Below are 22,957 nucleotides of genomic sequence, written 5' to 3'. Positions count from 1 at the left end.
ATCAATCACACTATTGAAATCACCTCCTAAAATTACATGTTCCCCTCTCATCTCCCTTAATAGTGTCGATAGCATCTTAAGAAAAGGGCCACCACTACTACATGGACCATAGACCGAACCAATTGTGATTAATCTGCCTTCATACGTAACATCAATAAGAAGTATTCTCCCCTCATCATCCATCACCACTTTCTCCACCTGAAACATTAGGCCTTTGCGCAGCAGTATACCCACCCCCCTTGATTTGGAACCATAGCAATTAAAAAAGGTCTTAGTAAACCATCTATTTCGGAGTAGATGCACTGACTCATTCAACAAATGAGTTTCCTGGATGAAGGCAATATCCGTCTTTTCCCTCCTCAGTCTGTTCAGTACTTCCTTCCTTTTCCTCGGAATATTCAGGCCCTTAACATTCCAGGTACACATTCTCAAATCACTCAACGACATTTGAACTCGAATCACACCAGCTATATTGACCAATCATACTAAAGTTGGACAAATCCAAACCAAAAACTAAAGGGGAGCAGTCAAAGTAAAGCATACAGACTCCACAAAACCACACAAAACAATACAAAACAAACACAGACAATGCAATTTCAAGAACACATAATAGCAAATCAAACAATACACCCCGCAAGACTGTAAGGTGATGATGAGTGCAGTTATTTACAAAAAACAGTAAAGTCTCGAACTGCAACTACCCCAAAATCCACACCCAATGCATATACAATGACAATTATGCTAATATTCCATTCCCATAACCCCTAACACTATCCACAAAACTCATCGATCCTCCTTACTACCCCATTAACCCAACTACTCTTACTAAAAAAACAGACCATAGGTGAATGCCTACACTTATGATACCCGACATCCACTTACGTAGGTCAGTGAGAGACACCGTATACCATTAGACCTAATAACCTCCTCATCTCAGAGACCACTGCTGAAGAATAGCTCCAGTCCAGTCGTGGCAAGGTCCACAGCGAGCCATTGGACCATTGAATACATAACATACCCCTAATTTCCTTCCCACCTCCTATATTAACTATGCACATCCAGTAATAAGGAATTTACCATGCCATCAGATTAAAGGGAATACCCTGACCCATCACATTCGCCCCAAACCGAAAGTAAGATCTTGTAATTTTACTTGAATAAAATCTTGTGAACCATGTCCTCAGAGTGTCTGCATCCTTCTTCTGACTCGCCGCAGGTTTCCGAGCTGGGCATTGGCTTGGTTGCTGCTGGGACCGGCAAGGCAAACTCGCTCAAGAGTTGTAGGAGTCTGTTGAAGTTCTAGGGCCTGTTGCAGCAAGACCTATAGCATCTCCCAGTGGTGAGTTGGGTTAGTAGAGTCTCTTAGTGCCTGGCTCATTTTCAGCTCGCTTCTGTATCTGGGTCTTGATTCAGGTGTCCCCCAACCCTGTATAACTTTCCTCCACACTGATTTGCTGCTCACTCATGCCTTGGGGTCTCCCGCTGGACATAGCCTCTGTTCCTTGTGCTAGCTGATAACTAGCCTCCTGGATGTTCTGCTGCAAGCTTGTTCCTTCTCCTACTCGGTCCTGACAACTGATAGTCAAGCTGTTGGGTCATGAGATTGATGAGATGCATGGATGGGTCATCTAATGTCTTTCTGCTGCTTGTCCTCTGTGTTTGTTTCTGTAAATTAATGACCGCTCAGGGAATTTTGGATGAATGTTCATGCATGAATATTCTCCGATTGTCGATTGGGCCTGAGCTGTGTATGACTGAGGATGGATCATTGGGTGTGCTCTCTTCAACACAAATAGCTGTAACCTGTAACCATGAACAATAAAGATGTGTTTTTTACAAGCTGGTCCTTCATCATCTGTTCTTGCATTGTCACCTTAGTACATTACAACACAAGCATTGCCTTTCTGCTTTACGATCAATGTCCCTACATCTCAAAGAAATGTCCCCTCCTCCTTTCTCTTTCTAACTGTTGTTCCTATCTTCTTTCCTTTTTTGGGGGTCTTAACCTCTCCAACATGCTATGTACTCTCCCCTCCTCCTTTCTGTTCACCTCTGCCTCCTTTGCTCTCCCCCTAACTCCTTCACCACCTTCAACCTCTCCTTTCTCTTCTTCTCTTGCTTGATGTATGCCTTCTCTTCTTACTCTCCTCCTGCTCCACCATTTCACTCTACACCTGAACCTCCTTCTGTACCTTTCACTCTCTCTGCCCCTCTTCCTCTTCCTTCTCCTATAACTCTAACTCTTTCTGCATTTGTACCTCCATATCGTTCAGCACCTCCAGTTGTCGCAGCAGCTTCTGCTTTCTCTGCACCACCTCACCGCTCTACTACTACGTTTTACCCACCATGCTTCCGTTCTCTCGTGGACTCCCTTTTTTCCTACCCCTTGGCCTGGTCTTCCCCAAGGTATTGCTGCTGGAGTTCCTGATTTTAAAATGTTAGGGATTGGCAGGTGCTTACAGGTTTTCTCTGTATAGGTTAACTGATTTACTTATGCATACCTCAATCCAGTCTCAGACCGAGCCTTCAAAAGGCTAGACAACCATGATTGTTTTACTCTAGGTGCTTGTCCACAGTGGAACAGAGTTGCTGTTCTCAACAGTTGGAGCCAAAACCTCTCCAGCTCCCTCTGTGCTTTCAATGCCACCTGCTGTAACAGCAGTAATCATTGGGTGTCTTTGACCCTTTCCTCTGGGGGAAAAAGCAGTAACCCTCCATTTTGAATATCTTGCATCATTACACTCCTATGATATGGGTTTGATAACGCACGTCCTGCTGTAAAGGACTAGCAGACCCCTTTTCAATTATTAGAGCAAGTCCTTACACAGGGTCACTATGGTGTAGGCTTGACAATGGGATTATCCCCTGCTAGCCAATCTCTGTGTTCTGGGGGTCCCCGGGATCCTCCCCATATAACCCTTGCTGCTCACATCATGTAGGGGGTAGTGGAAGCCTGCCCCCTGGATGACCTCCCAGCCGTGAGGCATGGCAAAACGGGAGATCATCACAGAGGTTATCAGCCAACCTTGGAGTGGCTGGGATAGCAGCACTTCCTTAAGATCCATCCCTCTTTCATTTGGCTTGGGGATTCCCCAGTTTCAACATGGTTGGCATGTAGATAAGGGCATTGAATAGGGCATTAGGTTCTGTCATGGCTGAAGGGGATCAATCAACGACTCAAACATAATAAAAGTTGGGTTAGGGTTATTACAATCAACAATCTGAGTCTCCCTCCCCCACAAGAGTATTGTTTAATGCCGTGGCCCTCAGCCCTTCCCCCTCTTCCCTAATTCAGGATCACCTATTTGGCAGGCAAAGCTGTAAAACACAGTCTCTGGGATTTGTGTCCCAAGCACATCTTTCTTGGCTCAATATCTTTCATGGTTGCCGCCGATGTTGTCAAGATCACACATTGGCCCTCCAGTAGACTCCTATCAGGTACCCCCACTTGGTATCGTTGGGTCTTCTAACGGGCAATATATAGATGGGTGGACCCCAGAGTACTATCAGCTTGTTCCTCCTGGAAGGAATAACCACATTTTGTCAGACTAACCTAGAATTAAGCTCTTTGGTTTCTATTTGGGCCCTTACTCTGGCCCGTCCTCCACCACTACAGGAACCTCCTTATGGCCCCTGTCCCAGGTCCTAAAGGTCCTCACCCCCACTTTGTCTCTTGTTCCTTCCACCTCACCATGTTCTCTCCTGCTTCTCTCCACTCTCATGCCTTCTTTCCTCCTGGTTTCTTTCCCTCCTCCTTGCTGCCATCTGTTCCTTACTCCTTTTATCCTCCCCCTTTCTGCCCTCTTTCTGCTCTCCAGCTCCTCCTCTCTGCCATGTTGCTGCTCCACTGTGCCCTACCCTTCACTCTGTCTCTCCACCACCTCTGCACTACTCCTACACCTCCCCTCTGCAGCTCTTCCCTTACATACTGCAGCAGGGCTGGATGCAGTATCGGCTATGTGACTGTTAAGAGCAGGTCTGTTGATTGGGTGAAGCCTGAGTTATCCCCTTATACCCTAGGCCCTCAAAGGTGCGCAGTCGACCACTTTGTGGCTCCGCTCAGGGAGCATGGATTTAGTCTACCAATATACCTCAGTCAGCCATTACTCCATTAAGGCTGCCAGGCATTCCATCTGGATTCCCCCCACAGTATGGTTTCTGCCTTCTACCTGACAACCGCGGTTCCCTGTAGTTCACAGTGAGTGGTGCCTGGGTCTGTACCCACGAGTAGTGCTCGCACACTTCTGTCCTTCTAACAAACATGATTCCTTTTGCGTGTCATGCGGCTGGCGGACCATCAACTTTGTGAGACTATAAGTATCTCATTATTCTTTTTTCTTCCCCTTCCAACACCTTTAATGTGATTCTCGGGCCTTAACATGGTTCTTTTGGCACTAGTGAATTTCCTACAAACAGAACTAGGGAGGGGACGACGAGCTTGGTGAAGGGGAAGGGGAGAAATCTTTGAAATGCAGCTGCCATGTCCTTCAAAAAGGAGCGAGTGGTGGTTCTCCTGGTTCCTCAGAGTCATCCCACTCCTCTCGTATGTGACCTCTTCACTTGGCTGAGTGAGTCATTCAGCTCTAAATCATAGGGTTACATTATTTCAAACTTTTGATACCCACCCATTCACTGGCAGCCTGCACATTCAGCTTCCACAGGATTCCTCATGGGCTTTTTCTCAGGTGTTGATTCCTGCTTGAATCGATACACCATTCCCCATACCCGATGAACCCCATTAGAAATAAATGAAGGCTACCACCAACTTGTGGAGCACGCACATACATCTTTGCAAGGAGTCACATATGACAAACATGTGCCTTGAAACACCATAACCCTGAGCAACTTGTGCCTCTCAGGGGCATAACTGCTATTTGCATCTCTGATAACAACTCAGATGAAGTCTCGATGGGAAAATCTGGATAAACCATCTCGGGAATAATCAAAAATACTCTGGGCCTTTTGCCAAAACTGTAGGATAGAACGTTCACCACAGTTGTTCTTGCAAAGTAACTAGAATATATGGGAAATCACTGTAAATCTTGTCTTATTTACTGTATTTAGTCAACCCACGAGTTTCACACCCAGTTATCATTTTTAAGGGCCTTTCTGACTCTTACTTCTGTTGTCCAAGCCATCAGTGTCCTTGGACCACAACCTGTCCTTGCAAAGGTGATGAAGCATCTGTTTGTGCTGATGCAGAAGTCTGACATTCAGTTCTTATGCAGGAAAAATGTCTTTGTTGTGGCTATTACATGTGTCATAAGGCTCAGTAAATTGTAGCTGTTTGCGGCGAAGGAACCTTGCATTGGATTCTTCAGAGACCAGGTGGTGCTTAGAACGCATTCACGTTTTACTCCAAAAGTAGCATAAGAATGTCAAGTAAAGGAGGCTGTCGCCATGCGTGTGATTTTCATGAATCATGCACATCTTGTCCAATGTACCATGCACACCCTTGTAGAAATGCACTTCTATAGTCTACTGATAGCATATTAGCTTTTAGGCAATTGGACCCAACTCTATGTTGTTGGTGGTCCATCCGCCCTGCTATCACAGTGAAGAACGACCAAAGGACGAGGGACATCAATTATCTTTCATGAATTCACATGAGATATGCTTCCTCCTCAGGCAAGTTGGATAAAATACATGACTCGTTAATGATTCCCACCCTGATACTGGAAATAATCAGTGTATGCAAATCTCCAAAAAAGGCCAATGCATGAGTACTGTAGTCCTAGTTGAGTTACTAAGCAACGCAGTTCCCCTATGCGGGTGTGTATAATATTGATTCTTTCTTTTTCAGAAAAACTGCTTTTTGCTAATTATGTTCTTATACATTCGATATCATTCACACGTGTTAAACTGTACTTTTCTTGAATCCAGCAGGATTATCCTAATGATAATGATTGCGATGAATTCTTGTTAACAATAAAGTTTTGGTGAATGTAATTCTGTATTTCTGAAAATGATACTTCAGTGTTAAATGTTTTTTCTGCTATGCCTATTATCCCTATCTTGTGTCTAACTTCTTTTTCCTTTCTCCCTTCCACTTATCTTCCCCTCTTCTAGGACACATTGAAGAACTCCCTCATGGCCCTCCACACCTATGTGCAAAAGGGGAGTGGAACAAGGAAGCCCCCGACTGGCTTTACAGGAGGCAAGGTGTACAAAGTGTGCCCTCACCAGGTATGGGCTAAGGCAATGATTGCCTGGGACCAAATAACCAAACCCCTTAACTCTTACCCCCCAGGTAGAGCTTATTCTGTAAAATTAAAGGCACAACTACTTTCTGAAATTATAATTCTCCATTTGCTTCTTGAGTAGAGTCCCCCAACATCCAGGTTTTCTTGTACAGCTGTCCAAAACATTCTCTGCCATTGGAAAGCATGCATACCATTACAGTGAAAAAGACGGGAAAATCACCTTAAAGACACTATCACACGTCAACTGATGAGGAGGTTAGTGGACAATCCTGAAGAGTAAAGACACAAGCTTGAGACCATAACATATAAATCACCTGTCCATTTTAGGGAGAATAGGGGAAAGGGCATATTATGTACATTTAGCAAACTACAGCACAAAACTATAAGTCAAATTATAAGTCAAGTAATTGAACTTTGAGCGATTGCGCCTTCTTTCCTCCTCTTCAGAACTGTCAGCATTTTTCCAGCATTGCCTGTAGTGGAACGGCAGGAAGGGGAACGCAGTATTCACACCTCCAGCAGTAAGACTGACTCTGACACTGCCAGATTGTTGTACTCTTCATTGCTATCCTATCCACTTTGCCCGGCGGGTTATATGTGATTTTACCAACCCAAATTTCAGAGTGGTACATTTCATTGCGGCCATAATACTGAAAAACACTGAGTTTATTATTATTATTTTTTATTTGGGTAGGGGTGTCTCACCCAATTACCCCCTTTTTTCTACCCTTATAGCGCCACCCCAACCCCATCCCAACTCATTTTGACCCCTTAACCCACTACCCCATACATATTTTATTAATATTTTCAGTGTTTTTGCTGTTATGAACTTGGTGAAATGTACCACTGTTTTGTGCTCAGTAAAATTACTGGGTACCCGACCGACACTTAAAATCATTCAGGTGGCCACATTCTGCCTGCTGTGTATCAACCTGCCTAGGGTTCTGGAACAGTGGTCTATAAATATATATGCTATATTCAATTTCTCAAATCTGTAAAATTACTGAGAGACTGGTTTCTTTTTTGCTTTGTTCAGCTGTGTCTTGCCCTATTAAGGCAGGATTAATGGTCTTTCTCAGTAGGATTAATGGTCTTTCTCTGCTGCAAGTGACCTGATGGTCAAAGACCAACAAGCGTCCTACCAAAAATACACTACTTACTAATGTAAACCTCAACTTCGAAATGTGCCAGAAGAAGATGCATTCACTGATAGATTAAAGAAGGGGTTTTGACTCTTTGGCCTCCAGAAACCTTCAGAAATGTTCTTTCAACTGAGCATGCATAGTCATTTGGATGTATCCCTCAGAAATCCCTGGGTGGGGCACTACTGCCACCTCCAAGTTGCAGCTTTGATACCACCTCATGCAAGTTCCGTAAACCTACTTCTTAACTAAGCTACACAGTTTCTAACAATTGGAGAGAAATTGGTGCCTAGGGACGAAGAATAGTGTACTGGTGGGCCCCAAAAATCCAATGGCAAAAAATCAATCCAGTAAACAATGAAAGTGCACGAGTAGCAAGAAAACAAAAATGTATTACATGCAGTCTCGGCCGGGAATAATACAAATATCATTCAAATTGTCATCATTAAATGGGGGTTTGTATATGAGTGTGTAACATCATGGCTTTGATATTGTTTCAAGATACGTGTACGTTCTTCTTCACTGATTGGCTAATCATTGCTATCCCATACAAAATTCTATATAGTACTTAGCCCTATTGGCCTAACCTACCCTTTGTGACCAAGTTAGTACCCTCCTAGGGAAGACCTAATATCAGGTTATCTTAACTTCTTCAACTTCATTGGCCGTTGTACATGCTTACATTTTGCAACATTCGGATCACTTTTCCATTGGCTATCCCACCCTCAAGTGTTCCATGATGGGTTTCATCCATTGTCGTTGGCCAATCATTTTGTGAGGTGCAGACAGTGTGGAAACAGATAATGAATACCTCATTGCTTTCTCATTAGACCTAGTTGTTGGCACCCTCTGAACGTTCTCAGCCTTGTGAATGTACAAATGACAGTTAATATTGCGACTACTTTTCAGGAACATGGTTCACTCTCTGGGACATATCTTTCCCTTCCCATCATGGGAACATACAATCTCCTAAGAAATACTTCTAAGGACATTACTCAGGGGCAAAATACAATTCTCGAATATGCATGTATATATTTCTGAGGCTTGTGGATCTGCTTAGAATTATATGTTTTGCATAGGCCGACATCTAGTGGTAGCTGCAGAGTATTGCACATGACGTTTTCGAAGTTCAAAAAAGGATGTCAACAGTGCGTGTTTGTTATTCAATCCCTAGTGTGACATCGACTATACCCATGCAGGGGGGGTCTGTACTTCCGCTCTCTATATGGTAGAGGAGAGGCACGGAGGACCCCAGCCAGGATTCTCTATTATTGGTAAACGTGGGCGAGCAATCAAGGCCTAGCTTCTCAGGAGGTGATGCAGGCTGGTTCTTAAGTACAGTGTACCCCAAACCCCCACAAAGGAATGTCCACACACTGTATTACTGAAAACACAGTCTTTATATAATTAATATTCAAAGGTATGTACACTATCACAATAACTCACTTTGTGCTCAGAAATCAATAATGGCAAATATATACAATTCTTAAGTGGTACCACCAATATGATCAGATCTCATTAAAGTGCATCAACTATACTGTCAGAATATCACACAGATCAATAACAAGGAAACCAGCAGTAGAGAAAGGAGGAAAAGCAAGATGGTTGATACAATAGGCAGATTACTGGCCTCTACCGTTAAGCACAGTTCTGTGTGGAGATCCCCCCACCTGGGCAACCTGTAAAATAAAGATATAGCACAAGCCCAGTCCATATATTGATCAATAATGTTTTTACCCCCCAATGTACCTGGTGGAGCAGAGTTCTTCAAAGAAGCGTCGATGGATCCTTCTTGAGTGACTCCCTTTAAAGCAGGAGCCACGGATCGTCGAGAGGCATCAAAGAAGGTGAACTTGGCGTCGATGAGAAATTCGAGGGTGCCGAGATCACAGCGTTGATCCAGGCAGTGCTCATCGACGACGTCCTGCGAGGATGAGGTGTGCCGGACACCTCAGTGATTGATTGTTCAGGACCGCAAAGAGTTTCTGAAGAACTGTGGCCCAGCAAGGGCGTCGAGTCGTCGAAGTCTTTGTGGCCTTCAGTTGGCGAGGAACCCACCGGCGGATTCTAGTCGGCGTCCTCAACTGTCTCCGGCGGGTGTCATGATTCTTGCCCCTTATATCCCCAGCCCTCCAAGATGTCAGGCTGGAGCCAGACCACAATCACCTACCTGGCCCTCAAGGGCCTCTCCATTCCTCCAAAGACCCGCTTGGAGTCAGACTTGGCGCTTGCGGCACCAGACTCTCTCACTCCCATAGGATAACATTGGGGATTGGACTTGTAGTGCATTGATGGAGACAAGATGGATGCCCCCACATATTTTGGTTCCCAGAACTGCATGTGCGGTCTAGTCTTTTGGGTGTGGTTCAGCCCAGAGACACCTGAGCTATCCAGAGACTATTTAAGTCACACCCAGGCTGAGAAACATGCTTTGCGTTTTCTGCACCTGCAGCGTGACACTCACCGTGTTCGGATCGGTCTCCAGTAGGCCTGCATCTTTCTTCTGCGCTCAGCTCCTGCAAGAACAAGAACACTGTTAGGAACCGCCTTACTTTGCGGCGCTTCTGCCCATCATTCATCGCTCCTTCTGTTCTGTGGGCATCTTCGGCGGTGCCATTCCCATCCCGGCACGCGGCTTCCTAAGGAAAAGGGAAAAGAACAGAAAAAAGGCATTAGTAAGCATTCTGCAAATCTTCGCTTATTTGTAAATACTGTACAAGCTTCAAACGCTTACCTGAATCCCAGCCGCTCTGGGGGAACTCTGTCTCCGGAATTTCTTATCCATCTGCAAGAGGGAAAAGACACTCCAGGTTAGCGTGGGAACATCTAGAGGCGCCGCATACCACGCTTACCGACCGCATTTGTTCTTCATAACCGGCATCCACGCTGAAAACGTTGCAGCACCTAAAAGACACAGAAAAAAAACTCAGTTCAATGCAAATACGAAAGGGGTGCATCGCGCATCGCGCTCTCGCTCCCCTTCAGCGCTACTCATCTCAGCAGCACGCCGCAATCCCCGGACGCCAGCCATCATCTAAGGAAGGAAAGGAACGAAGTTAGATAACTGTTCAAAAGACTCATTATACTTACCTGTCGGACTCTTGCCAGTGAAGTAACTAGGCAGCAACGAGCCCGCATCAATCAACACGCCCCTGCGCTGAAAGCAAGACGGAGAGCACACTATCCAAGAAAACAAGGTGAGCTGTGGATCAAAGGGAAGGGTTGGGCCCCGGGAAGAAGGGGTTCAAGCACACAGAGACAATAGGGAGTTAAACTCTACCAATCCTGTGTTTCAGGCCCAGTCTCCAGTCGAATAGCCTCCAGGGAAGGGTTCGAGGTTGTAAGAGGTCAGAACAGGCTGAGTGACGTCCCTGTGGATACCAGGTGAGCGTTACAGTGGGATAATGCGGTCCTTGGTGTGGACAAGGGAGTCCTTCGATTCAAATGTTCTTAGGCAAAGGAGCACGCGGCTCCGGTCGTCGGCGGCACGGCGTCAAGCGGTCCCCTCTTCTGGGCAACACAACTTCGACAGGCCTCCAGCGGTTACACAAACCTGCGAACCCTGGTAGACGGCAGTGGACTTCGACAGCAGTGAAGTCCGGGTGCTTCACTTCGTTCTCCTCAGCGGTCCCGTCTCGGGTCGGCAGCCTTTTGTGGGTCTGACTTCAAGGGAGCTTGGGCGAAGGTTAGCGGTGCTCGGTCCCTCGGAGCACGGGAAGAAGGCGCCTTACCAGGTCCTCTCTCGGATCAGTCCTTGACGAATTCGGCAGCTTTCAGACCAGGTCGAAGCAAATGCAACAGCGTCTTCTTCTTCCAGCTGGGCGTCGAGGTTCAGCAGTTTCAGTTACTGTTCAAGTGTAGACACAGCTTCTGAACAATTTCCAGTGGTGAGAGGTCTCCAGATAGACTATCCTGTCTCGCATCCACACTGCTGCGTCACTCTCAGCAGCCAATCATACAGAAGGGCATTCATGCAGTCAGTCAGCCAATCAGGCACACAGTGCATTCAGGCCATCCTCCTCCCTCTCAGACACTCACAACAAGGAATGTGGATTGGGACAAGTACCCAGCCATTCAACACTACACACTGCATACAGGCCAGTTTCGGGCAGGGCTGTCTCAGTCTTTGTCTCTCATACCAGAAACCAGACAGCCACAACAAGAAGTGCATATTGGGCACACTCCATTCACCCAGGTCCCACCCACAGGGTGTACCCACAACATACAGTCACTGGAAAGGCTCCAGCCAGTCTGGACTGGACTTCACAACAACACCAACTTCCACCCAACAGCCAGTCAGGGGGAAGGGACAGAGTGAGGGCTTCCCAGGACGTTGGGAAAACAAGGTAACGGGCAATAGAAAGCAAGAGGCCACAGGGGCCATCTTGTTTTCCATCAGGAATCAACAGATTCCAATGGCAAGGCCTGGGTATCCCAAAATGGAGGATACTCAGAGCACCTGTCAATTCAGCATGGAGCTGCCACCAGCCCATACCCTGCTCTGCGGGCCACCCACAGGTGCCCAAAAACATACACTAGGGGCACAGGGTTGTACCCTCACCCATGGGTGCCATAAGGGTATCCCATGGGTCTGTACACCAAACTAAAAACAGGAAAAGCTGCACTGCCAGGAGTCCCACATGGACTCCTGGGCACAAAACAATACAAAACACAATGAGAAAGGACTACAGGACAAGGACAGGGAGGCCCTGTCCCTCCAATGCATTTCCAGCATCACATGCATGTATATATTTGTGAGGCTTGTGGATCTGCTTAGAATTACATGTTTTGCATAGGCCAACATCTAGTGGTAGCTGTGGAGCAGCGCGTGTTTGTTATTCAATCCCTAGTGTGACTTCGACTGTAACCATGATCCCTCACGCGTCAAGGTCCCTCAGATTATTTTTTTTTGCCATCGTGGTTAGTTGTATTTATTGCAGTGTCCTGTAGATACGCTACTTTACAGTTAGTATCTCTTAATTAATACTTTATCGGTTACCACTCAACTACATCTTGACGCAAGACCTCCCGAAGACCGAAACGGGCAGTAGTTCATGCTACGTGTTTTGACCTACACTTGGCTTTGGCCTAAGAGTAGGGAGAGTGGGGGACCTGATCCTTTAATATAGAAAATGCCTACCTCCATTCCCTGCTTCTACTGCTCTTGTCTTGCTACCCTTTATTTCTCTTTTAAAAATGGAGCGAACACTGCCACCAGGGGGTGCATGGATGAAGCCACCTTCTGTGTGAGCTCCTCGCCCAGCGGTCCCTGAAGTGGCTTGATCCCCAACCCAGAGGCTCCCACCCCTAAATATTTGGTGGACAAGGGTGCCTGAATGTGTCCCCCACAAATTGAGCAGAAGAGTGGAGAAAAATCAGCGGCGGATTCGCACCAAGCAGAGACATTTGACTGTGGCATATTAAAGATACAGCCTGGAAGGCTGTAACTGAAAGTGAAAGTGGCATGCGGGCCACGTGAGGTGAAGGGGGAGCTCTTACATGATCCGGTGTAGGGACACCATGAAACCGCTTGCGGCTTGCCCTGGCTGCTGAGAATCGAGGCGGTCTCCTCCCAGTGTGCCCCAGCCTGAGCTGTATGCCCTTGGGGGCATTGGAGAGAACATTCTACAGACTGGCTTGGGGTACGGCCCTGGGAGGAGCCAGCACTCCGAGACACCAGCGGCGGTTTAGTGGACCCCCCGGCGTATCTTTCGCCGATGCGGACACCCAGCCCCCCTAATGGAGACCCCCGTGGTGAAGGATACGGAGGCGCGGCCCAAGGAACCAGAGACGACGGGCCTGCTCCGGTCACCCTCCATGCTGAAAGCCGGTGCTGATGGAAAGGTGAGCAGCCCTCAAGACCACCACCGAAGGATACTCGCGGCACATCTATGGTCGCCGCTCCCTGCAGCACAGTAAACGTATTATTGCACATTCTGGGACTCACCTGCAAAGCTGCGCTCATCGCTGCTCCCCTGAACCGGATCTCGCAGCAGCTCTGCACACTGTACTTCACCGCGGACAGGTGCCTATGAGCGTGACACCCACACAGGTGCAGCGCAGGACCAAACACCAACAAAGGAGGAAAAGCCGACATTGCAACGTGCACCGTTGAGAGCTACAAGACCATTGTAAGCCTTTAGTAATTTGAAATGTTCACATTGCACAATAATCTTCTGAACAAAGTTCCCCGGTCCTCGCAAAATAACACTGACATCTGAGAACATTCCATTTTATATTTGGAGTCCCGTAAAAGAACGCTGACAGCTGTGGGCATTCCATTCAGCAATTTGAGTTGCGTGAAATAACGTGGCCCTCTGGGGCATAAATATAGCACTGAATAACGGTACTGCAAGTGCTCCCAAACAGTCCAGGAGCACCAGCCTGCCATGGCAAATCTATGCTAGAAGTTGTCCTTTGAAGAAATTGGTAAAGAGCAGGGGCACCCCTGTGAATGTCAGCAGGACAGAGAGCACATCTCCCCCTACATTCAGGCGTGATTCAAGTCGGCCTAGTCCGGAAAAACAGCAGTCAAACCCGCCACATACACTGCGAGGCCCCAGGCACGCCTGCAGAGAACAGGAAGACACCACAGAAGCCCTGTCTTGCACACTGACTCCGTCCTCGTTGTGGCGTACCACAAGACGCATCCCACAGGCATCCTTGTGCTAGGAGGGGAGACCAGACCGCACTCCCAAACCAATATCAACACCGGTTCACCAACATTACCGGTGCAACCAGGAGACAACAGTGCATGCAACCCCCAGTTGAGCGGACAGGGGGCCCCAGGACCCAAGGGCCCAGCTACAGACTGAGATCACACCATTACCCGAGAGCCCCGGACAGATTGGGACCCCTTTGAATAGACAAGCGGAGGTGCTGCCCCATAAACTACTAGGGACTCCAAGGGAGGGAAATGGGGCGGGACATTCTGTCCCTCATCATGAGCGCCTAAGTGAGCCTGGATTAGTAGGCATCATCTACGAGGGCACAGGAGACTAACATTGGGTTCGTCTGGGAGAGCCCTTTACAAACCTGAGACCCCAGAGAGCAGGGGTCTCACAACTCGGGCAAGTGATCTGAAGGCAGCCGTGTGTGCAGTTGGATAGGAACACAGCTGGGGTGCTGAGGGGAAAACTAGAACAGTGATCCTTGGGACACGTGCGGTGATGAGGAAAACAGGCACAACCCCACTCAAAGGAGACCAGTGGATTCCCATGAGGTGGCACCGGCCATGGCCTACGCTCAAATAGGATCTCGAAGCAACGAAGGGTTAGGCACCCAGTTTTGGGGCGTGTGCCCTCCTTCGGGACTCCGGGTGTAAGTTCCCATCTAAACAGCGTCAACTATGGCCCATGGCAATTACCTGCTTTAACAAGGGAAGATTTCTCATCTGAGACCACGAGGCCCCCACCACCAGGAATCAGCACCCTTCAATATCTTAAACGGAGCGTACTGTCTAACCACCTCAACAACACGGTAGATCTGGCCAGCCAGAAATTAGATGCAGCAGGATTTGCACCCCAGAAAGTGAGAGCAGCGTGACCCATTCACAGCAGTTTCCTTCCAAGACAAAGACCTAAAGGAAAACCACTGCCAGTCATTGATAGAGCACACAGAAGAGTCAAGCGCCCAATAGGAGTGGAAATGTGGTTCCCCACACCCCAAACAGCTCCCCGGTCCAATAGGCAAGGAAGCTCTGCGGAGAGAGTGGGAGACTAAGCACACATGGTGTATTCGGAGTGCATGGAAATAAGGCAGAAGTTGGTGACATATAGATATATCTACTGCGCCCCGGCCCTGAAACCTCACAGGCTCACCATGGTGACTTCAGGAACAGACTCTGCGGCAACCAAGGGAGATGTGGCAGCCTTATTAGAGGAAATAAAGAACATGAGAGTAGACATTGGTGGAAAGGTCGTTAAAATCACACAACGGATTGACAAGATGGAGGAGAACTCAGAGGTGGAAACCCATCAGACCTCGCTTAACAGTCTTGCGACGCAGATGGACCAGAGAATATCAGAACTGGAGAACCGGGAGGAGGAATTCCGCCTAAAAATTGACAATTTAGAAAATCGGGAGAGGCGGAATAACCTTAGGTTTTTCAGCATTCCGGATAGAGAGGGAGAGTCTGATCAGGAAATACGATGAACACTCCATGATATCATGAAGCTCCTATTTGAAGACGACTCAATTGAGGAGGCAAAAATGGATGGGATTTATAGAGTGGGTGGAGCAGCCGGAGGCCCAAAGACTGTCCGAGTCTGGTTCCATAACTACAGCGATAGGGCCAGAATCTTGGAGAAAGAGAAACACAGTGGCCCAGTCATCCTGGACGCGGCCAGAGTGACGATCTTTCAAGACCTGTTGTCACTAACTTTGGCTTTAAGACGAATGTGCATGCCCCTCACGAAATGGTTGAAGGACCGAGGAGTTTGCTATAGATGGGGTTACCCATTCTCTCTCACGTTCAAGCTCTAAGGATGGAAGGAAAGGCTCAAGACGGAGAGAGAGATAAAAAGCTGCATGGCTGAACTCCTGGGTACCCAGGACAACGAGCCAAATCAGGATGGGAGACAAGACGACGACAGACAATGGCGTATTCAGGAACTGAGACGCAGCAGTATTCCGGGCTCTAGGAAATACAGACGGATGAATGCCTCCCCTGGAATGGACCTTTAAAAGACTTTTGTGGTTCTAGGACATCAACCAAAGGTATGGTGGTACCGTCAACGAATAGAGAAGGACATGCCCTAGCGTGCTTGGGATAGACACAATGGACCTATTGGCATGCTGCTGTACAAACACTGCACTGAATGTTGGCGTCCGGACTTCTAGTGGCTATGGTAAAATAAAGCTAAATTGGCTTTGGAGGATCAGGGCAAATGGATGCAGGTACCTGTGAGAGCCCCGGACCTTACTGCCCCGGTGGCGTGTTGGCAAAAGGGGAATGATCGGTGCCAGACCTGTTGGAGATTTCTGGATTTGTTGATTGCAATGTTGGGGAGGGTTGAGGGGCCTCAACATTAACGAGAAGGTTTAGAGAAGGGACCGTGAGGTATCTGGTCGCCGCTGGTGACCCGAAAGCAGCTTGGTGATGTTAACTTGGAAGTTTCGGACGCCATTAAGGGGAGAGGCAGTGAGGGGGGCAGGGAGGAAGAGAGGGGTGGGTGAGTAGGAACGGGAGCTCTTTCGGGCAAACTATGAGTGGTCACAGGTGTGTTACGGGCTTGGTCGCCGGGGCGCAACGGGGGCTTAACAGGTGCATCAAGGAAGAAATGGCAGTAGACCAAGGCATTCAGAGGAATAGCAGCCTCACGGTGGCAAACCTGAATGTTAAGGGATGGAATTCCCCCACGAAAAGGTCTCTAGTGGCCAGGGAGTTTTAAAGAGCGATGTTAGATGAGTTGTTTCTGCAGGAAACCAAGTATGCACGCAGAGAGGAATGTAGGATCCTGGGTCCAAGATTGGGCGTAGAATATTGGAGCTCAGGCCCTCTGAGAAAGGCGGGAGTGGGAATTCTCGTGAGGAGAAATCTGAATCTGGAAGTGAACAAGGTGTGGGCAGACGTGGAGGGGAGGGCTCTAATGATAGTGGGCACTGCACGCAAAGTCGTGTTCACAATGGAAACCGTGTACTCCCCTAACAGAGGTCAGTCTAGATTTCTACAAAGAACGCTCCCAAAAATTATGCTAGAGGCCTCCGGGCATGTCATCTTGGGGAAATATTTCAACCTTTGGGCAGACGTTAAATTGGATAGGCAGGTGGGCAACCCTGAAACACAAGTCCTGCATGGTGCGGGTCAGCCTGGGGGCATGGAAATGCTAGATATTTATGGGCTGAGGGATGTTTTATGAAGGACCCTCCATTCGAATTAGAAGGGCTACACCTTTTATTCAACACCCCATGGCACCTTCACCAGGATCGATTATATGTACATCACGGGTGGCCTATGGGATGCAGCGGTGGGCTCTGAGATCGCCCCGATAACATGGTCTGACCATGACATGGTCACGGTAAACCTAAACTGGGCAGGTCTTCCCCACAATACATCAAAGTGGAAATGCAATGAGTCCCTGTGGAAGGATCCTGTCTTCCGAACTGAGATGGAGGGTGATATAAGGGAATATTTTTAAAAAATTACACCAGAGATGAGCCGAGGACAACCGTCTCAGAGGCGGGAAAGGCAACATGGCGTGCGATCCTGATCAGGGAAGGGGCTAGTAAAAAGAGAGAAAGGACGCTAATAGAAGGTAGACTGAGGGAGCAGATAGCCTGGATGGACAGAGCAGCGTGGGATGCCACGAAAGAGAGGGAGATCAAGATCCAGGAAGCCAAACATAAAAGAGAGGAACTCTGCATCCTCGAAGAAGGTCAGGTAATTCGGAAACTACAGCTTCTCAAACAGAAGTTTCACGAGAAAGGTGATACAGCAGATGCACTGGTGGCGGCCACATTACAAGCACAGCGAGAAGAGATCCGTTGAGTCCATAGAGGGGAAGGAGGTAGCTCAGAATTTAGGGCCAGAAGGAATCCCTGAAGCGTTTGCAACTTTTTATGAGACCCTATATAAGTCTGAGACTGGCAACACCCGGTCGGAAATAGACAAATACATAGCGAACGTGCAGATGCCATAACTTTCACGTGCTGAGGCTGACGAACTTGACGCCCCGATTACCGCAGAAGAGATTGAGGGCCGTCAAGAGAATGCCACTAGGGAAAGCCCAAGGGGAGGACGGGTACACGGAGGGTTTCTATAAATAATTTCTTTCTTTTCTCCTCCCCTTCATGGTGGAGCTATTTAACGATGTCCAAGAGACGGGCGTTGTTCCTGACTCTTTCTCCCGAGCGTTCATCACAGTGATTCCCAAAGAGGGTTGGGATCCCAAAAAGTGTGGGTCATACCGCCCCATATCGTTGCTAAATATAGATGCCAAGATCTACACAAGGGTACTTGCAGCGAGGCTTGAAACATACATGCCTCGCCTGGTACATACAGACCAGGTTGGATTCATAATGGGATGACAGGGCGCGGACACAATACGGAAGACACTACACCTGATCCACGAATTGCGTAACATGGCAGGGGACCCGGTCCTCCTCTCTATGGACACTGAGAAGGCGTTCAGCAGGGTCGAATGGGGTTTCCTGGAGGCGGTCTTGAACGGGGTGGGACTGGGCCCCCGGTTCCGAATGGTTGTGAAGGCAGTGTATACTTCCCCCAAAGCGTCAGTAGCGGTTAATGGTGACTACTCCCGCTGGTTTGACTTAGAGGGATACGGGAAGGATGCCCCCTCTCGGTAATACTGTTTGCTCTCTCCCTGGAGCCCCTGGCTCAGAGACTTAGAGGAGACCAGAAAGTGGAGGGACTTTGGGAGTAGCCCTGTATGCGGATGATCTACTGTTACACGTACAGAACCCTCTAACATTCATACCTAGAGCGATCTACTTGATTGAACAATACAGAGCACTGCCACGTTTCAAGATCAATAATGCCAAGTCCATTTTGTTCCCACTACAGAGACCCGACCGAGGGGAGACGGACAGATTTGCCCCACTTGGCCTTATGGTAGGATGTGACACCCTCCGTTATTTGGGGATAAATCTAGCGAGGGACCTAAACACCTTATACAAGGCCAACTTCCCTCCTCTTCTCTCGAGTTTCCAGGCTGACCTAGAAAAATGGGGTAAACTCACAATATCCTGGCTTGGGAGGCTCAACGCTGTAAAGATGGTGTGCTTGTCCAGATTCTTGTACCCATTCCAAATGCTCCAGAGTCACCTTCCGAAATTCTTCTTTTCTGAGGTAAAGAGGGCAATTCTGAGGTTTCTGTGGCAAGGGAAAAAGGCAAGGGTAGCATACGAGGTGCTGATGTTAACCAAGGACATGGGCCGGGTGGACCTACCAGATCTACAGAAATACGACGAGGCGGCGCAACTAAGAGTTTTTATTCCCCATCTTAGGGGGCAGAAAGGACTGCAATGGATGGACTTAGATAACTCCAACCTGGCACCAGCCTCAGTTGCAGAATGGCTATGGGTCCCGAGAACCAAGCTCATGTGAAAATTAAGGACCACCCTATTTTGGGCACCATATGGGATATCTGGCGGAAAGGGGCTAACATGCGGGGTATCACTTCATGGCCATCCCCCTTGAGTCATATTTGGGCAACTGGCATCAGGGACGACATTCCCAATCATGAACGCTTTCAATCCTGGTTTGAGGCGAGTCTGGAGAGAGTGGGTCAACTCTGGAAGGCGGGTACTTTCGTTACGATTTCTCTGACTTGGAAAACACACTGGGGATAGGCCCCCTACTGGTCTTTCCCTTCCTTCAGCTTAAAGTGATCCTTAAAAGGGACATAAGGAAGGAGAAGGTCCAGAGGGACCTTACCCCTTTTGAAGAGATTTTAGACATAAGAATAGACTTTAAGGGCCTAATTTCCGCCTTGTAAAGAGCCCCGATACTTGCAGGGAAGGGGTCGACTGAAACGTTGAGGCTCAGATGGGAAAGGTGTCTAGGCTCAGAGATAGACCCCGACCTATGGGGGAAAATATGCAAAGGAACCTCACAAATGTCAATATCATGCCAGTACAAGCTGCATACCATCAAACTCCTGCACAGATGGCAGTATGACCTGCTTAGGCTATCCACGATGTTCCAATCCACTAGTCCCTTGTGCTGGCGTCAAAGCGGGGAGAGAGCGGATTATTGGCACATGTGGTGGGGATGTCCCCTCATTAAGGTTTACTGGGATGAAGTGCTAGGTTGGATTAGGGAACTGGATGGGATCCAACGTACTACCAAGCCTCTTCTCATACTTTTCAGGTTGGAGGAATACGAGGGGGAGCTGATGAGAATAATGGGGGTGGCAGCAGCGCTTTTATTGGCAGCGCAGGCTTGCCTGGTGATGCAGTGGAAGGGGGCTCAGGTACCGGGAAAGAAAGAATGGATTAATGTTGCCACCAATATCTCCACAATGGAGAAAATACCTGCAGCTCTTCATGGGAAATCTGTGTTGTATGAACTGCTATGGGGAGAATTTGTGAATAAATACGTAATTAATGCTTAAGGGATCCCAGTACGTATTGGATGAGGACTCGGCCTTTGATGGCTGGTTGATCATGACCGGTGAACGTCAACCTGCATTTGAGATGAGTCCCTCCTGATTACGCTCATGTGAAACACAAGTCTCTGCCTTGATTAAGCAGCCAAGACCACCGGCTTATACCAAAAGAACTATTTGCCCACACACCACGACCACGATGATACTGGATAAGGATACACCTGGAAGAAGACACTGTTCCACGGGATGGGGGAGAGGGGTGGGAGGAAAGGGTGTTTCAACGAAGGCAACAATGTTTTGTTTGGGGAAGGCATGGGGGTGTAAAGTTAAAGGTAATGTTGTATCCTAAACAATGTTTTTTTTCAAGTGTAATGACTCTGAAAACCTAATTTTTAAAAAAATTAATAAATGGAGCAAACTCCATTTAAATTCTGCCCAAAGTGTAACAGAAAGTTCCAGTGGAAGGACACCCATAGAGTGTGCAACCACTGCCTTCCCCACGACCACCAGGAGACCTGCTGGGCTTCCTGTAAGCTCTTTAAACCCACAACACTTGAAGAGCATCGAACAAAATGGTGGGCGGCAGATGCCATGATGGCAGACCCTCCGGTCTCTGAGTTGGGTCAGGAAGCCCAGGGCAGCAGAGGTTCCAATTTGGAGCCTGAAGACACCTCGAGGGAACCATCAGGCTTCCACACATCAGTCTCCAGCGTCGAAAGGCAGTTGCAGCATGCTGCTACGGGGAAGGCCTCTGGTGACAGCGACGCACATGCACGCCCAACAAGTAAGCACATAATCCAAGGCTGCTCCTCGACGGAACCGTTGAAGAAAGGCTGCGCGCCGGCTGAAGGCGCATCATGGCCTACTGTAGCACTGCCAAAAAAGCCCTCTGCGGTTTTGCATCAGCGCTTACTGCAGGGCGATGAGGAAAAAGTACAGGCAAAAGGGGTGCGCAAATCCCATTTGCCGGATGATTCAGAAACGCTGAAACATCTGTCGAAGAACTTTTCAGCAAAAAAGCACCATTAAAAGGCCCATAGTCATAAGTCACACACTCCTGCTGCCACGGATGAATATGAAGAGGCCCATTCGCCTCTTTCTTCATTCTTCATCTCTTCTAAAGAAAAGGCCAAGGGAAGAACCTAAACCAAGTAAAGACCCTGAAGCAGTTAATTTTGTGTTTCCTTTGGCTGACACTCCAAAAAACAGGCTCCCGGACTAAAGAGCAGTTTGAAGAAACTATGGACAAGGTTTCCCCCTTTGTCAACTTTATGAATAGGTACCCTATTCGACAAAAGACTTAAGACCTCGAAGCATCACAGGCCCTTGAGTCAGGACAAGCACAGCGTATACGGTCACTGACTCCTACGGCCACCATTACATCCGTCGGTGCTTCCCAGAACTCTCAGCACAAAGACATTCAACCTCAACAGGCAGATCAAAATATCTGGTGTGTTGACCAGTGCGACCCCAGTCTAGACACTGATGATTTGTACTTTTATGATCAAGATGACCGAGATGTCACCACCATCGACACCCCAGATATTACAGCGGCAGATGGGGGTCATGCTTCACCTGTTGATGACCAATTACTATACATGTGTTTTAACACAGTTTCTCTGTTTATCTGAACCTCCTTCCCTCCTGAATCTCCACCTTTGCTCAGCGCCTAGATGCCCACGGGCCGTAGTTGCACTTTAATTCCCGATACAACACAATACAATGACCTGCTTAAAAAAGCTGCTCAAAATTTTAACATCCATACAGAAGATACTGTCCCTGGAAGTATTGACTTTGTTGAGGATATTCTTAATGAGAAAAAACCTGTCAACCAGGTTATTACTTTACTTAATCATCAAAAAGAGGATTTCTCCATCTCTTTCCACACCTTCTCTCACAAGGGCAGTAAACCCAAGGGTTGAAAATAATCTTCAAACCATTGCCATCTGACCCCCTATATATCAGGAGACATGTCAAACCTGACTCCCTTGTAGTTACCACCACCCGAAAGAGAGCTGGTGTTCCACTAGCTACCTCTGAAGCCCCCTAAGGGGTGCTTGTTAGGACAAGGAGTGTAAATGCATATACATGTTAGGCAAGCGCATCACCACTTCAGGTGCATGTATAATAGAATTGAGGACAACACAACTCTTCTCGCAAGCTGCAATAAAACCCAATGGGATCTTATACTCAAGATGCTAGACTCTGTGCCATAACCTGCAAGGTCACATCTACTTACAATCTCGACATGACTCAGAATTTAAGCCCAAAATTCAGGCCGCTCTAAGCAATATGCCTATTGAAGAGGCAGTCCTGTTCGGGAAGGCTGTCGATGAACAACTCAGACAGCCAAAAAGGAGAAGGAAACCATTAAAACTCTGGGACAAATTACTAACAAGCCATATGTCCAGAGAAGAGCTTTTAACACACAGCATACTTTTCCAACCCACGGCATCCACAGGTCTAATCAAACAGGATCTTGAGCATCTGGCTCCTCTTTTTATAGTAGCCAGTCTCATTCTACCTCCTAGCAACAAATGGG

The 22,957-nt window shown here is 47.8% G+C and overlaps 1 protein-coding gene across 3 annotated transcripts in view; it reads left to right on the top strand.

The window, feature by feature from the left end:
• The window catches only part of HMGXB3 (HMG-box containing 3), a 1,885,602-nt gene that overhangs the window by 1,777,756 nt on the left and 84,889 nt on the right, over window positions 1-22,957 (top strand). For all 3 annotated transcript variants that reach the window (XM_069654075.1, XM_069654073.1, XM_069654076.1), the window contains one exon: window positions 6,070-6,186. In XM_069654075.1, the coding sequence (XP_069510176.1) occupies window positions 6,070-6,186 (117 nt within the window). The remainder of the gene's footprint in view (window positions 1-6,069; window positions 6,187-22,957) is intronic.

This window comes from Ambystoma mexicanum, chromosome 3q (genome assembly GCF_040938575.1).
Source record: "Ambystoma mexicanum isolate Mex_15411 chromosome 3q, UKY_AmexF1_1, whole genome shotgun sequence".
NCBI lineage: Eukaryota > Metazoa > Chordata > Amphibia > Caudata > Ambystomatidae > Ambystoma > Ambystoma mexicanum.
The sequence above is the reverse complement of the archived record's forward strand: the minus strand, read 5'-3'. Positions and strand labels throughout refer to the sequence as shown.